This window comes from Perognathus longimembris, chromosome 2, assembly GCF_023159225.1.
Source record: "Perognathus longimembris pacificus isolate PPM17 chromosome 2, ASM2315922v1, whole genome shotgun sequence".
Classification (NCBI taxonomy): domain Eukaryota; kingdom Metazoa; phylum Chordata; class Mammalia; order Rodentia; family Heteromyidae; genus Perognathus; species Perognathus longimembris.
In genome coordinates, this window is record NC_063162.1 from 76817976 (window position 1) to 76835731 (window position 17756).

The window sequence follows — 17756 nt, forward strand, 5'->3', positions numbered from 1 at the left end:
CAGCAAAGCACAGACAGAACAGTGACAAAGAGCCAGAAGTCTGAGAGAAATTAAGCTTAAAATATTGACTGGAAAGCAAATCAAACTAGGTTCATTGAATAGTTCTGTGCCTCTCATTTACCTACTGCAGCATTTCACAGATTGCTGTTAATAGAACAGAAATTAAATTCTTGAAACCACAGATTCTTGGTTTGGCAAGACCTCTCTGAGTGCTGCCTGTCTTGTATAAACTTTCCAGTTTTGTTTTTTTTTTTTAACTGTTGTCATTAATTGAAGAGGAAAAGGGCAAGATAGCTTGCACCATCATAAAAGCCACTAGGAGTTCATTTTTGTGTTAAGTTCAAGACTGGTAAAGCTTCTGTATGTACATGCTGCTGAAGCATTGAGCATACATAGTGTTCTGATCTTCTCTACTAAGTTGAGGTAACCCGGACCCAAGCCTGTAGAAATGATGAAATGCACATGAACCTTTTCTAATATAAATATGATTGACTGTGATTGTGATCCAGGAAATGAGTGGTTAGCGTCATTCTGAATTAGATGAGAAAATTTAAATCAGTGAGCTCATCTGGTCTTCTAGAACACTTACAATGAACTCTGGCTAGATATCAATGCTTGTCTCAATCCAGGGCTTTATTAGCAGTAAACCTCTTTGTATACAAATCTATAAAATGTTTCACCCATTAATGTCTCCATCAGAATTATAAAGCCACACGATTGAAAATGGGTCTGCTTCCGGGGCACTGGTGGCTCATGCCTATAATCCTAGCTATTTAGCTTTTCCTGATGGTGCTTTAATGAATTGAGATGAAATCCACACAGCATAGAATTTACAATTTTAAGTATAACAATTCAGTGGAGTAGGTTTAATGTAGTCATAAAGTTGTATAATTATTTCTGTGATTTAATTTTAGAATATTTTCATCACCTTGCAAAGAAACCATAGCTGTTAGCTATCTTCCTTCTCTGCCACTACCTCCCAAAGCTTTCAGCAGTCATTAATCTATTTCTGTTTCATACATTTGTCTATTTATATGAATAGGAAACTTCATATAAATGGGATCATAAGATGAAATCCTTCCAAACCTTATTAGATATATTAATTATACATGTATATAAGGTACTTGGATTATGTTTACCTTCATTATCTTCTTTGACACCCCCTCCTCTTTACCCATCTCTCTCATTGGTCCCAGAGAGTTCCCATTGTACCTTCATGTCTTTTAAAATAAAACTACATTCCACATATGAGAGAAAATGTGATTATTTATATTTGTAAATCTGGCTTATTTTGCTTAACATGATAATCTTCCCTACAAAACATTGCTGGCAAATGACATAATTTTGTCAGAATGGGGAAATAAATTTTTATTGGGTATGTATACCACATTTTATTTACCCATTCACCCATGGGTTGGCACTTAAGCTGCTTCTGTAACTTGGCTACTGTGAATAATGGATGTGCAGATGTCTCTATTTTATGCTGATTCCATAAAATCCCTTTTATCTCTAGCTTGCTCATTTTTACCATGAAAGGCTGCTTTCTTTTGTCAAATAATTTTTCTTGGACTATTAAGATATTGTGTATTTCTCCTTTATTTTGTTAGTGTGGGTGTGTAATGACTTATATGTGTATGTTAAACCAGCTTTTCATTCCTGGGATTTATCTCACTTGGTCATGTCTAATTTTCTATTACTACTGGCTTCAATTTACTTGTAGAGCTGGTTTGTGATTTATGATGTTTATCCAATTTCTTAAACTGTATAATGGTATGAAAGATATAATGTATTCAGTAGCATCCTACTTTGACATTTGAATTTCCATCCTTTCCCAGACAGTTGATATATGGTCCTAATTCTTTTGCAATGTTCTACCATAGGCTAGTCTAAATTCTGATTATGTCTCAGGAGGGCCAGTCTGTTATAATGCTCAGAGTTTACAAATGCATTTTTGTTTTACAATATTTTCAAGTTATGATGGGTTTACTAGGGTACAAATGTATTGTTAGCTATAGAGTGTCCTATTTTATTAGTTGAGGATTATTGTATTTTCTTGAGGATTAGTGTGTGTGTGTGTTTGTGTGTACATGTGTGTGTACATGTGTATGCGTGTGTGCCAATCCTGGGGCTTAAACTCAGGGCATGGGTGCTGTCCTTGACTTGAGTCATAGTTCCACTTCTATCTATATTTATTTTTGGATGGCTAAATGTAATCATGGGCTTTCCTGTCTAGCCTGGCTTTGAACCATGATCTTCAGAACTCAGCCTCCTGTGTAGCTAGAATCACAGGTATGAGCCACCAGCTCCCATTTTAAGGATTCTTAAAACTCTATCACACATATAATTTTTTTTCTTTGCTTGTTATGTCTTTGGTTCTGTGATCAGATTCTTAATGTAATGGAATTGGTTTACAATTGTCGCTTTCCCTGTCTACTCTTTGAAACAGTTTGTAAAGAATTGATATTAATTAACCTTTAAACATATGATAGAACTTATCAATGAATATTGGTCCCAGGGACTTTTTGTTTGTTTTTAATTATTCAAGTTCTTGCTTTGTCATACATCTAAGATTTTTTCTTATTTAATCATATTCAGTAGTTTGCTCCTTTCTAGGGAATTTGTTAGCATATGAACCTATGCACTGCTCATTTGTTAAGTCCTATTTTCGTAGAAATAATTTATCTGCTAATTTAATCTGGGAATTTGAAACATTTTTTCCCTCTGCTTGGTCATTCAAACTAATGGTTTGTAGATTTTGTTGAAATTTTCAGAGAAAAGCAAAATAGCACTTGCTTTTCCTTTTTTTCTCTTTCTGTTTTATTTCCTATTTAATCATTGTTTTATAACTTCTACTTTCTCTAAGTTTAATTTGCATATTTTGGGGGTAATTTCTTTATATATATATTTTTTTATTATCAAACTGAATTACAGAGAGGTTAAAGTTTCATTGGCATTGGATACATTTCTTGTACTGTTTGTTACCTCATCCCTCATTCCCCCTCCCACTCCCCCTTTCCCTTCCCCTCCCCCCGATGCATTGTTCAGTTCATTTACACCAAACAGTTTTGCAAGTATTGCTTTTGTAGTTGTTTGTCTTTTTTTATTCTGTGTCTTTCGATTTGGGTATTTGCTAACAATTTCCTAGTTCTAATACCAGTATACCCGGCTCCCAATATACTCAGATAAGATACAGAGATAGTGCAGGTGCAACCACAGGAAGGTGTCCCTGAGCTTTTTTGCCCAAGGATAGCTGTCTATTATTTGGGGCACAGTTCCACTTATGACTGTTTTTTGAGTAGTGATAGTGAATTGGACTTTACTGCCTAAGATGGCTTCTAACTGTGACCCTCAAATCTCGGCCTCCTAAGAGTAGCTAGAATTACAGGTGTGAGCATCTCTCTCTCTCTCTCTCTCTCTCTCTCTCTCTTTGTCTCTCTCTCTCTGTATATATATATATATATATATATATATATATATATATATATATATATATATATTTAACTTCATTTTTTATCCTGGATATGAATCTCCTGTTGGATAAATATCAGGCAAAGATTTTCTCCGATTTTGTAGGCTGTTTGTTCACACTGTTGATTCTTTCTTTTTTTTTTTTTTCTGCCATGCTGGCTTTAATCCTTTTTTTTAAGTTTTTATTATCAAACTGAATTACAGAGAGGTTACAGATTCATACGTTAGGCATTGGATACATTTCTTGTACTGTTTGTTACCTTGTCCCTCATTTCCCCTCCCCCCTCCCCTTTTCCCTTTCCCCCCCATGAGTTGTTCAGTTCATTTACACCAAACAGTTTTGCAAGTATTGCTTATGTAGTTGTTTGTCTTTTTTCACCCTGTGTCTCTCGATTTTGATATTCCCTTTCAATTTCCTAGTTCTAATAACAGTATACATGGTTTCCAATATACTCAGATAAGATACAGAGATAGTGTAGGTACAATCACAGGAAGGTGATACAAGAAGATCATCAATAATAGAAACTACAGTTACACATGGCACGTTGAAAGTAGTTACAACTGTGATATAACAATCATTTCCATAACATGGAGTTCATTTCACTTAGCATCATCTTATGTGTTCATAAGGGTATAGCTATTGGGCTTGTGATCCTCTGCTGTGACTAGCCTAAACCTGTGCTAATTATTCCCTATGAGGGAGACCATAGAGTCCATGTTTCTTTGGGTCTGGCTCACTTCACTTAGTATAAGTTTTTCCAAGTCCTTCCATTTCCTTACAAATGGGACAATGTCATTTTTTTCTGATAGAGGCATAAAATTCCATTGTGTATATGTACCACATTTTCCTGATCTATTCATCTACTGAGGGGCATCTGGGTTGGTTCCATATTCTAGCTATGACAAATTGTGCTGCGATGAACATTGTTGTGCTTGTGGCTCTAGTGTGTTTTTGTTTGTGGTCTTTTGGGTAGATGCTCTGAAAAAACACTTTTGTTACAATACCATTGATCCACAGTTTTTCCCTCTTTTTGTAGACTTATGCTGTTTGGGTATCTAAGTAATAGTAGCTTCATAGAATGAGACTGAAAATATTGCTTTGTATTTTGTGGAATAGTATAAGGATCATTTGTGTTAGAGCTTCTCTTCTTTAAAGGCACAGTAAAAAATCCATATAGTATTAGACTTTTCTTTATTTAGAACTTCTTATTTTCTGTTTCAAAATTAGTGCTTTTATTGATCATTATTTATATCTTCTTGGTTCAATTTTGGTAAGCTGTGTGTCTAGAAATTTATGCATTTGTTTCAGATTATGCAAATTATTGGACTATATAAATTCCAAATATTCTCTAATTAGCATCTGAATTTCAATGATATTTGCTATAATGTTACTTTTTTCATCTCTAATTTTGACAAATTCTTCCATTTTTGTCTCTCTTTTCAGTTCATTTGGGAGGACTTCATTTATTCTTTCAAAGAAACAATTTTGTTTCCTTGATCCTTGTGTTGTTTTTACAATTTCTAGTTTGTTAACTTCAGCTCTCATTTTTACTTTTTCCTTCTTTTTATTAGGGATATGCTTATTGGCTGAGAGCTTGAGGTGCAATATCATGTTATTTATTTTATATCTCTCTGAGTTTTTTGGGGGGGTCATAAAGTTCTTAGATTTGAAATTGGGGCTTTGTGTTTTCTAGGCAAGTGCTGTAGCACTTGGGACATGCTTCCAGCATGTGAGATTTCTGATTTTTTAAATGTAGTGCTACATAGGTTTTTTTTTTTTTTTTTTTTTTTTTTTTGCCAGTCCTGGGGCTTGAACTTGGAGCCTGAACACTGTCCCTGGATTCTTTTTGTTGAAGACTAGCACACTACCACCTGAGCCACAGGCATTTCTGCCTTCTTTTCCATTTATGTGGTGCTGCGAAATTGAACCCAGAGCTTCATGTATACTAGGCAAGTATTCTATGGCTAAGCCACATTCCCAGCCTAATGATACATAGTTTTACACTTCACTTTCTTTTTTTTTTTTTTTTTCCAGTCCTGGGCCTTGGACTCGGCCTTAGCACTGTCCCTGGCTTCTTTTTGCTCAAGGCTAGCACTCTGCCAGCTTGAGTCAGAGCGCCACTTCTGGCCATTTTCTGTATATGTGGTGCTGGGGAATCGAACCCAGGGCTTCAAGTATGCCAGGCAAGCGCTCTTGCCACTAGGCCATATCCCCAGCCCTAAACTTCACTCTTAGTACCACTTCATTGCATTTCATAGAGTCTGGTTTTCTGTGTTTCAATTTTCATTTTCTTTTAGGATGAATTCTTATTTTGTCTGCTATTTCTTCAGTGACTCACTGACAAACCAAGAGTATACTGTGTAGTGTCAATTTTGTCTAGTGTCTCTTGCTGTTGATTTCGAGTTTTATTTCTGCAGTGGTCTGATAAAGCATGAGGTTATTTTTATTTTCTTGTATTTGCTAAGACTTGCTTTATGTCCTCAAATATGACTTATTTTAAAGAAAGTTCCATAGACTGTCGAAAATAATATGTATTTTATAAACTTTGGATGGATTTTACTGTAGATGGCTGTTAAGTCTATTTGATTTATAGTGTCATTTAATTCTGAAGTCTCTTTGCTGACTTTTTGTCTTGATGACTTATTCTATTAGTGAGGGTTTGGAAATGAAGTCATACCATGCATTGCTGTGCTGGTATCTATCTATGCTTTTATATCTAGTACTTTTTTTTTTTGGCCAGTCCTAGGCCGTGAACTCAGGGCCTGAGCACTGTCCCTGGCTTCTTCTTTGCTCAAGGCTAGCACTCTGCCACTTGAGCCACAGCGCCACTTCTGGCCATTTTCTGTATATGTGGTGCTAAGGAATCAAACCCAGGGCCTTATGTATAAGAGGCAAGCACTCTTCCCACTAGGGCATATTCCCAGCCCCTATCTAGTACTGTTTGTTTTGTAAAATTAGGCACATTGATATCAGGTGCTATTATGTATACAATTGCTATGCCCTCTTATGGATTGTTCCTTTATCAATATAAAGGGATATTCTTTTGTCTCTTCTGAGTAATTTTGCTTTCAAATATGGACATTGCTCTTCCTTTTTGCCTTTGGCTTTTTTTTTTTTCCTGGAATACATTTTTCAGTACTTTCAATAGGAGTTTGTGTGTTTTCCAGTTAAAGATGTGCCTTGTATAGAGCAACACAAATGAAAATAAACAATGACAACAAATCACATTGTCTTTCTTTTGAACTGAATCTACGTGCTTGCATCTTTTAATTAGAAATTTGAGATAAGTAATGTTTGAGTTATTATTTAAGAATATGTAGTGATCTTTGTTATTTTATTTTATTTTATTTTATTTTGTATTGCTTTTTCTTTCCATTCCTTATCCGCTAATGTGCTCCTCTGGTAAACTTTATCCTTTCCTGTGTTCTAATGGTCATGGTTTATTTCCTCTTCTATGTAGAGGATCCTTTCAGTATCTTCTCAGTGCTAGCTTAGTGGTCATAACTTCTTTAAGTTTGAGATTATCATACAGATATTTATTTCTCCCTCACTTATGAAGGGTAGTTTTTTTAGTTTCAGTAATCTATGTTGGCAATTATTTTTCTCTCAGGAGTTGAAGTACACCAATCCATACCCTCTTGGCTTTTAGAGTCTCTGTTGAAAGATATCTGCTGTTATTCTGATGGATTTGTCTTTATATGTGACTTGGCACTTTTCTTCTCCAGCTTTTACTATTCTTCCTTGGGCTCTATACTTTATGTCTCAGTAGTACTTGACATGAAGAGGTTCTTTTCTGAGGTTTGAGGAGCCCTCTGTACTTGACTGACCATCTGTTCACCATCTGTCTCACCAAGTGTGATACAGAGGGATTACAAATTCATGTGAAAGGCAGTGAGTACATTTCTACTTGTTACCACCTCCCACATTCCCCCTCCTCTCCCCTTCGCCTTCCCCTCTCTCCCAAGAGTTGTGCAGTTGGTTCACAACCAAATGGCTTTGCAAGTGTTGCTTTTTTTTTTTTTTTTTGAGTGGTTTGTCTTTTTGTTCTTTGTCTCTCGATTTTGGAATTCCTCCTCCCTTCCCCAGTACTAATACCCTTATAAACAGTATCCAGGGTACTCAGATGTGATACAGTGGGAGCAAGGGTACAGCCATATGAAGGGAGTACAAGAGAAACAAAACTAAACAAACCAATCAGTCAAATAAACAGACAGGGAAAAAGAGAAAAAAAATAGTACCAGTTTACATGGCATGTTGAAAATAATTTATTTTCTATGTAGGAATAAAAATTTTCCTTCCTGAAGTGACCTTAAGAATCCTCATGGTCAAAATAATTGTATCCCTGTCTGTAAACCATACAGTGAGAAAATAATCAAAATGTTAAATTTGTTCACATTTGGATAGTTTTGCATTTTTTTCAGATGAGTATATATTAACATTAATTGTGAAATGGAACTATAGTTTTTTTTCTTTAAGTGAGTTGGATGTAGTATAAATCTTTGCCATATCTATGTAGCATGAGTACTTGAGAGATTAATGCCAAACTTTAAATGGTAGAAACCACTGAGAATTGTACTTATTAGTTTTATTCTTCTATTCTTTTCCATATTTTCAATGAGAGATTAATGAATTATCATAACAATATTTAATGTTCAAAATAACCTGAAACCATGTGATTATCCTAAGAATTGTTAATCAGTTGTTCACATAAATTGTTTTGTTAGGAAAAATAACAAGTATTATAGCCATTCTTTTTCTTTATCTTTCTTTCTCTCTTCCCCTCTCTCCCTCCCTCCTTCTCTCCCTCCCTCCCTCCCTTCCTCCCTCTCCCACTCTCTCTCTCCTTCCTTCCTTCCTTCCTTCCTTCCTTCCTTCCTTCCTTCCTTCCTTCCTTCCTTCCTTCTTTCCTTCTTTCCTTTCTTTCTTCTTTCTGTACTGGGACTTGAACTCAGAGCTTGGTGCCCTTGCTTAGCTTTTTCACTGGCAACTTGACTCACATAGCTACTTTTGGCCTTTTTTCTGGTTTATTTATAGATGAAATTCTTGTGGATTTATCTGCCTCAGATGACTCCAAACTGCAGTCCTCAGATCTCAAACTTCTTTGTAGCTATGATGATAGTCCTGAGCCACTAGTAGTGCCTGCGTGTGATACCATTTATTAAGGACACATCATATGTGTACTTAAATGTTTGTTGCCAAATGTGAAGCTCTGTGCTTTAAATAATTGTTATGTTATGCTGCTAGGCTGTGCTCTATATATTATATTAACCACCAAAATAATCATGGATTTACTGATGTTAACTCCAAGACACTGGTTTAAGAATTAAGTTTGTTCTACTGGGAGCCAGAAGGTTTTGCTTTTGTTTTTTTCCCTGCTAGAATCTCTCAGGGCCCTGCATAAAGGAAAAACAAGTGAGAAAAATTGACTTTGTATATGAGAATGTCAGTTTTACACACACACACACACACACACACACACACACACACATTGGAAACATTGAGATTGAGGCATCCACATGAGTCATCTGTACTGTCAGGGTGAATGAAAAGAAAGGGGTTCTGAGTTGAGGACAAATTCTTAGCAGGTGTGGGAGGAAGCATGGAACTATTTGTGAAACATGAACCAATTGTATAAATTACAATTACATCTTATTGACAAGTCAAGTTTACAAGATGGAAGCCTGTACTCAGACTGCTCTGTTTGTCTTCACAGAGATGACATAGATCTGTCTTCTGCTGGAGAGGCGGGGATCCTTATTGGCTACTGTCCACAGCAGGATGCTCTGGATGACCTCCTGACTGGGTGGGAACATCTCCATTATTACTGCAGTTTACGTGGGATTCCAAAGCAATGCATCAAAGAGGTAAATGTCCTTGGTTTTCTTGTAGAAGAGAATGCAAGGCCCACAGACCTGTACCCAGGCTGCACTCTTCCTCCTGAAAACAGGAGTCATAATAGCTGATAAACTTCACAGGAAGACATTTTCTAATATTAAAAGTGTGTGTCATATTGCCATTATATATATATAAATCATGGTTTGGTGAGGAGATCATATAAAAGGTGTTAAATCTAAATAACAACATTTTGCATGCATTGATATATGAGTTTATATTCATGAACAAATATCATAACTAGGCTTTCAGCAGAGAGGTGGAGCACCAGAGCATGAATGGAACTGGGGAGTTATTGGAACTGATGACTTCCTGGTGAGTGGGCTGACAGATTCCTGTCAGAGGCTCCTTTTTTGGGTGTGCTCAGGAGAATGAAGAAGTAATGTGGATTTGGTAACTCCTTCTCCCTCCACTTTCCTGTATGAGAATGAGTGGAGAAGAAAGAAGCAACATAGCAAAAATAAGCTGCCACTGCCTTTGATAAAGCCCATAATCAGAGAAACAAACAAATAGTCTTGCTAGAGAGCTCATCAAACATTCCTCACTGGGAACCACCAGAAAGACACATGCTGAAGGCATGCTTTTACCATCTCTTCATCTGAGATGCTTCCTGGAGTTCTGGATTCTGAGCAAGAACCAGAGAAATGTGGCTTATGTGATACATTTTCAAGCAGAATCTGTAGGAGACAGAACTTCCTAGGAGTCACAAGAGACAAAAACTGCCTTCAGCAGACCATGAAAAGTGATTCTCTGTGCTCTTCTGGTCATACTTCAAACTCTTATTTCTTATTTATGCTCTGTGACTTCAAGTGAAATTACAACAAAACCTCTGCCTCCTCATTGTTCAGATCCTGGTTCCCATCTTAACAAAGCACAGATAACTGACCGTTCCACAAGAGACTCATTGCAGTTAATGGCTCTGGGAAGCCAGTACTAATAGCTGGCTCTGTTAATAGGTGTTTTATCTGCCAGCTTTCCCTTGTTAGCTTTAATGAGAGCGGCAGATGCTTCGTAAAGTTGTAAGTAGTCCCTCTGTTATGTGTGTGGGGGGGGGGAGGGGATGGGCCTATGGAAGGCTGACCATAATACAGAAATGCTTACTGTTTCTTGTCATCCAGGGTGATTGCCTCCTGATACACTGCTGTCAGACAGCTTATGGCTCTGAACTTCTCCATGGAGAACCTACTTTACTTTAATGATCACCAATTAGGAACTGACTTTATTTCTTTCATAAAACTGCAAATGATTTTTGAGACACATTTACTACTTGCTTACTCAGAGGTTTATTTTTCTTAATTTTTTTACTTTTTCTTTTTTTTCTTTATTGTCAAAGTGAAGTACAGAGGGGTTACAGTTTCATATGTAAGGTACATATGTGAGTACATTTCTTATCCAAGTTGTTACCTCCTCCCTTTTTTCCCCTGCCTCCCCCTCCCCATTGTCCTCTCCCTCCTTTGAGTTATACAGTTGGTTTACACCATATAGTTTTGTAACTATTGCTATTGCATTGGTTTGTCTTTTTATCCTTTGTCTTTCTATTTTGGTATTCCTTTTCCCTTCCCTAGTTTCAATATATGATACATGTATATACAATTTCCAGGGTACTAAAATCAGTTACAGTGTATCAGGGGTAAAACCACAGGAAGGGAATATGAAAAAAAGTCACAGTTTCACATGGCATGTTGAAAATAACAACAACGTTATACCACTTGTTTCTATAACTTGAAGTTCATTTCACTTAGCATCATCTTTTGTGTTCACATGGGCATAGCTACTAAGCTATTCTGATCTTCTGCTGGGACTATTCTAGAACTGTACTAATTATTCCCTATGAAGGAAACCACAGAGTTCATGTTTCTTTGGGTCTGGCTCACTTCACTTAGTATGATTTTTTTTCCCAAGTCCTTCCATACAACAGACAAAGGTCTCATATCCAAAATATACATAGGACTCAAAAAATTAAATTCCTCCAAAACAAATCCTCAAAGAACCAATGGCCCCCTCAACAAAGGGGCTAAAGACCTAAAAAGAGACTTCTCTGGAGAGGAAATGAGAATGGCCAAGAGACACATGAAGAAGTGCTCTGCATCACTGGCCATAAAAGAAGTCAGGGGCTGAGAATATGGACTAGTGGCAAGGGTGCTTGGCTCATATTCATGAAACCCAATTCCTCAGAATCATATATATAGAAAAGGCCAGAAGTGGCACTGTGGCTCAAGCTGGCAGAGTGCTAGCCTTGAGCAAAGAGAAGCCAAGGATGAAACTGTAACCTCTCTGTACATCAGTTTGATAATAAAAATTTGAAAAAAAAACAAACAAAAACAACAAAACAAAATAAACTGCAAAAGTGTCAGGAAAAAAAAAAAAAGAAGCCAAGGACAGTGCTCAGGCCCTGAGTTCAAGCCCCAGGACTGGCAAAAAAAAAAAAAGAAATGCAAATCAAAACAACACTAAGATTCTACCTCACCCAGTAACAATGTCCATTATCAGGAAAAATAATAATAACAAATGCTGAAGGGGATATTGCCAAAAGGGAACCCTACTACCTTGTTGGTGGGAGTGTAAACTTGTTCAACCACTGTGGAAAGCAGTATGGAGGTTTCTCAGAAGGCTAAACATAGAGCTCCTCTACCACCCAGAAGCCCTACTTTTTTTTTTTTTTCAGAAGCCCTACTTTTGGGCATCTACCCAAAAGCAAGACCACACTAAAGCCACCAGAACAACTATGTTCATCACAACATAATTTTTGTCATTGCTAAAATATGGAACCAACCCAAATGCCTCTCAGTAGATGAGTGGATCAAGAAAATGTGGTTCGGGGGAGAGCTCAGTGGAGATGGAGTTGGCTTCTGCTCTAATCTTAGTGGAGTCATCTTGAAGTCCCTCCACAGTTAATGATGGCACTGGCCAGATCTAACCTCCCTATTACACCAAGCACCTACAGGAGATGTGTCGGTCCACCAAGATGTCGGGATCCAGTGTCCCATGATGGAGACACCTGGAAATACTGAGGAACCTCTGAACATTTAAGATTAACTGTGAACTTCACCCCCAAAGAGTGGGACCTGATGAACGCAGCACAGAGGAAGCTGTGGAGAGATGTGATGTCACAGGTTGCCTGTCTGCTGGAGTCCATCGGTATTTCCATTCCACGTGGCAAAGATGGCCATCTTTACATACAACAAGTTAGTGGTAAGGTCCACATGACCCCATCAGTGCAGAAATCTCTTTATCTGCAAGACTTACTTGACAGGAATGACTCTACAGAAACGAAGATTCACAGTTCTTCATTGACACAGAGTTTGCTAAAGGAGGCAGAAGACATCTCCTGTGTTAGCCTACACCGGGGAGAGAACCACCATGAATATTCATGTACTCTTGAGCACCTGGAACACAAAGAAATTGGTCATCTAAATGGCAATGGCATTATGAAGAACTCGTTACATGAGACAATGCAGTAAGTCTCTCGAGGAAAACAGTGTGACTGTGGTTTATGTGCTAAAGTCTTTGTTGAGAGCAATGAACGCTGTAAACACTATGTAACTCACACTGGAGGAAAATCACATGGTTGTAGTTTGTGTACGACAGCCTTTGTTCCTTCAAAGTTCAGTCACCATACGACTGCACATGATGGAGACAATGCATGTGAGGATAGTGACCTGGGGCATGTACTGGATCAACCCAGGGAGCTCAGTTGGCAGGATGGAGGAGACACTAGACAGGAAGTTGATGACAGCCGCCTGTGTACTGCTCCCTTCATTCAGCCAAGTATCTTCTGGCAGCAGGAGGACATGCCCACTGGAGGAGGGGCAGATGAAGGTCCCCTCTGTGTGGGAAGCGGTCACTCGCCTGTCTCATTCTGGAAATCAGGAAGGAGCACATTCCGGAGAGAAAACACATGTGTGTCCTTCCGGTGGGGAAGCCTCCCAAAGGCCAAGTGACCTTAAGACACATAACAGAACACACACTGAAGAGAAACATCATGAATGTCACATCTGTGAAAAAGACTTCAAAAAGGCAAGTGACCTTAAGAGACATAGCATAGTGCACACTGGAGAGAAACATTATGAATGTTGGACCTGTGGGAAAGCCTTCAGTCGGCCATCTTCTTGTGCCAGACATGAGAGAATACACACTGGAGAGAAGCCCTATGAGTGTCGTACCTGTGGGAAAGCCTTCACTAAGCCATGTCATCGTGCCACACATGAGAGAATACACACTGGAGAAAAACCCTATGAATGTCGCACCTGTGGGAAAGCCTTCACTGTGCAATCTTCTCGTGCCACACATGAGAGAACACACACTGGAGAGAAGCCCTATGAATGTCGCACCTGTGGGAAAGCCTTCACTCAGCCATCTAACCGTGCCACACATGAGAGAATACACACTGGAGAGAAGCCTTATGAGTGTCACTTCTGTCGGAAAGTTTTCTGTTTGGCCTCTAGCCTTTTTCACCATATGAAAGTACACACTAGAGAAAAAATGATGCATGTCATCAGTGAGTGAAATCATTCAGTATCTCATTTAAACCTTGCCAGGACAAGAAATGAGAGCAATCATACAAACGCAACCTGTGTGTGGAATGTTTTGGTACACCCTGTAACCTTAGAATGGAAAACCAATCCTCCCAGATTGAGAACTCAGTAGTCTCATCTGTGTGGAAAGTCTTCAGTCAGTCAATTCATCTAAGACAACACGAGAGGGCATATACTAGACAGAAACCACCAATAGAAACCATCTTTGTGAGAGGCTTTAGGCCTGACTATCCACGGGCGAGAAACACTATGAACATTGCAGCTCTGGGAAAGCCTTCAGTCATCATGGAGGGTTGGCTCCCTCAAAGAACAAACAGCAGAGAGAAACTGTGAGTGTCACTCGTGGGAAAGCTGTGAACTGATCTACTCCTCTTATACAGAATCAAACGGTGCACACTGATGAGAATCCACAAGAACATTTTTCATGTGAGAAATCCTTCTGTCTATAGTCAGCCCGTCAATGTCATGTGGGAATACAAAAAGGAAAGAATATAGCTATGTGGGGTATTATTTCTTGCTTTTATATTATGCACATAAGAACTATGACTATGACTCAAACTTTAGTGTAAATTTAAATATGATGAACTACAACCAGAAAAGTGACCTAGAGGCGCAAACTCATTTTGGCTAGTCAGTCCCTATGCACAAACACATTTATTTAAAGATGTATGTGTGTAATCTGCTTGGATTCTAGCGAATGTAGGAGTCTGTAGTTTCTATGATAGTTTCAAATACCCTAAGAGCCTTAGCAGGAAGGAAACTCCTAATCCATACTTAATGGAGAATTCTTTCCATCTATGATGTTTTTGTATGTGTGTTTTAGTTCTTTGTTGGTCTTCTGGCTTGAACTTGGTGTGAGGGCTGTCAACTATCCTTTAGCCCTTTTTTTTTCTAGGCTATCACTCTACCACTTTGAGCCACAGCCCCAATTCCAGCTTTCTAAGTTGACTGGATAACTTACCTGACCAGGCTGGCTTTCAATTTTTATCCTTAGATAATCAGCCTCCTGAGTTGCTAGGATTACAGGCATGAGCCACCAACACTGGTATACAATGTATTTGAGAGCACGCCACTTGACATACCTCACTTGTCTTTAATTTTGTGAACAAATACTCATCTAAGCACCAGGTATGGCATGGAAAAAACCCTGAAGTAACAAGTTCTAAAAACACTAAGTATTCCATCTAAATGAATGATGAACTTTTGTAATTGATAGCTTTTTTATTTAACAGCCAAGTTTGTGGTATATGTAATGTTCCATATTGTATATGATGTTTAGTGTCGTGAATGATGAAAATCTCTGAGTGAATAACAATGTATTTTTCAACAGTAAGATTCACTGAGGAAGCTTGATCTTAAAAAGAAAGTGGAGGGGCTGGGGATATGGCCTAGTGGCAAGAGAGCTTGCCTTGTGTACATGAGGCCCTGGGTTCAATTCCCCAGCACCACATATACAGAAAATGGCCAGAAGGGGCGCTGTGGCTCAAGTGGCAGAGTGCTAGCAGCCTTGAGCAAAAGGAAGCCAGGGACAGTGCCCAGGCCCTGAGTCCAAGGCCTAGGACTGGCCAAAAAAAAAACAAACAAAAAGAAAGTGGAGTCATTTCTGATTTATTGGATGATATAGTAACTTTAAACAATATATAGATATGTACAAATATATATGTACAATAGTGAGATTGCTTAAAATTAATAAGAGGAATCATCACATGTAGATTTGGAAGACATCCGATCCAAACTAAAGGTCAACCAGACAGAACCTAATTTGCAGATAGAATTAGGAATACAGATTTCAAATAACTGAGAGAATAGTTTGAGAAGATCTGACATTTATTTTGTTCTACTTTTTATCATGAAGTTTAAACCAGAACATTGGATCTGAACTCCTTGATAGGTGGGAAGATATTCAGCCCATACTTTGGGCCATCCCTCCCTTCAATATCTTTTCACCTGAGATAATTACCAACTTCTTCACGTTAGCAGAAATCCCCAAATGTGCTGAGAAACACAGCACAGGGTTTTCTCTCCTTCCCAAGTGTCTAGGAATGCCACGACTATGTCAAAGGTGAGTGCCTGGGTACTCCTGGTGTTTGTCCTTAAACATCTTCTTTGGGCAGAGTAATGGTGGGAGCTACTCTAAGTCAAATCATCATGATAGCCCTGAGATAACTTACATAAAATATATGGAAACATATGTCATTCACTTCAAAAGTGCCTGTCCATGGTGTCTCAGATATGTAATCTCAGCTTGTCAGGAGGCTGAGAACAGAAGATTATTTTTTGAATCCAGCCCAGGCAGGAAGTCTATGAGACTCTTACTGACTGCCCCAAAGTCAGCTGTGGAAACGATGGCTCAAGGGGTAGAGTGCTAGCCTTGAGCAAAGAAGCTCAGGCCCAACACAAAGACCCTGAGCTCAAGCCCAAGGAATCAACAGAAGAAAATAAACAAAATGAGAAGCTCCTTAATGAAAGTGTTTACCAATTTTATGTAAGTAGTCACTGGTGTAAAATTTTCAATAATGTGGAAAACGTGTCCTTTTCAATGTAACTTCTCAAATTACCTATCTTCAGGTTACTGATGAGTGTATCTTTACAAGTAACAGAAGATGTCTAGAAAGTATGTTAAACAGCATTATAGTTTGCTGTAAGATGCATGTATATTTTAAAAATTAGAAATAAATGACCAAATGTCAAAAAAAAAAAGAAAATGTGGTTCATACACACAATGGGATTCTATGCCTCTATCAGAAAGAATGACACTGCCCCATTTGTAAGGAAATATTTTTCTTAATTTTTAAAATATCTGTAAGTAGTGTAGAAATGGATTTCAATTCAACATGTCAGTTTGTGAGGACAATGAATCTTGATCAGTGTCACCCCTTTAGTCATTCTTCCCCATCTCTCCTAACCCTATTCATCCCCTCAATTTTCCTAGTGTCATTTTCACATATACACCATGATTATTATGGCTACATTCCCTCACCCTTTCTATCTTCATTTGTCTGCTCCCTCCTGTTTACCTCACCATCCTCCCCTCACCACCCCCCCAGACACCACAAGTTCCAACTTTCTAGTATTGTGTTATTAAACTGTAGGTTAATTGTGAAAAAGGAGTTACATCACTGGAATCTTCCCTGAATATGCTTAAGTTAATCTATGTATATAAGTTAATGTATATATATATATATGTTATTTGTATACACACATAAAAAACATATTAAGTTAATATATGTATTTAGGACCCTGTAAATATTATCATAAATATTTATAATTTAATTAATACATATGAGAGAAAATATGTGTCCTTTTACTCTCTGTATCTGACTTTCTTCATTTAATGTGATTATTTTTCCAGGTTCATCCTTCATCCATTTCCCTACAAATGACAAAACATTCTTCTTACTGGATTTGTAAAATTCCTCTCTATCCATCTATATATGTATCTATATATCTATCTAGACAGATGTCTGTCTGTCCATCTCTATAACATCTGTGTCTAGATCTGGCTATATAATTAATGTCACATTTCCTTAAGCCATTCATCCATTGAAAGGAGGTTTCTAATAGATCAAAACACATTCCCATCAATTTCCAAAGGAGATAAGCCCCATTTCTTGCAAATTTCCCTCTCTATAATTCTGTGAATATTTTAAATACAGAAAAAATGTGTATGTGTGTGCATGTTTTGAGGTGCTTATCACAAAGTGATCAGAAAGAATTATTACTAAAAAATAAAAGAATTGTCTAATACCATCATGTATAATACAATCATACATTGAAGTGACATTGCACTTCACCTAGCACCACATGCACAATAGCGATCCTGACCAGTTTAACAAAATTGAGAAATCCTCATGGCCTAA

The 17756-nt window shown here is 37.8% G+C and overlaps 1 protein-coding gene across 4 annotated transcripts in view; it reads left to right on the plus strand.

Moving 5' to 3' along the window:
• The window catches only part of Abca13 (ATP binding cassette subfamily A member 13), a 403566-nt gene that overhangs the window by 330634 nt on the left and 55176 nt on the right, over positions 1-17756 (plus strand). For all 4 annotated transcript variants that reach the window (XM_048339554.1, XM_048339551.1, XM_048339552.1 and 1 more), the window contains one exon: positions 9183-9333. In XM_048339554.1, coding sequence (XP_048195511.1) covers positions 9183-9333 — 151 coding nt within the window. The remainder of the gene's footprint in view (positions 1-9182; positions 9334-17756) is intronic.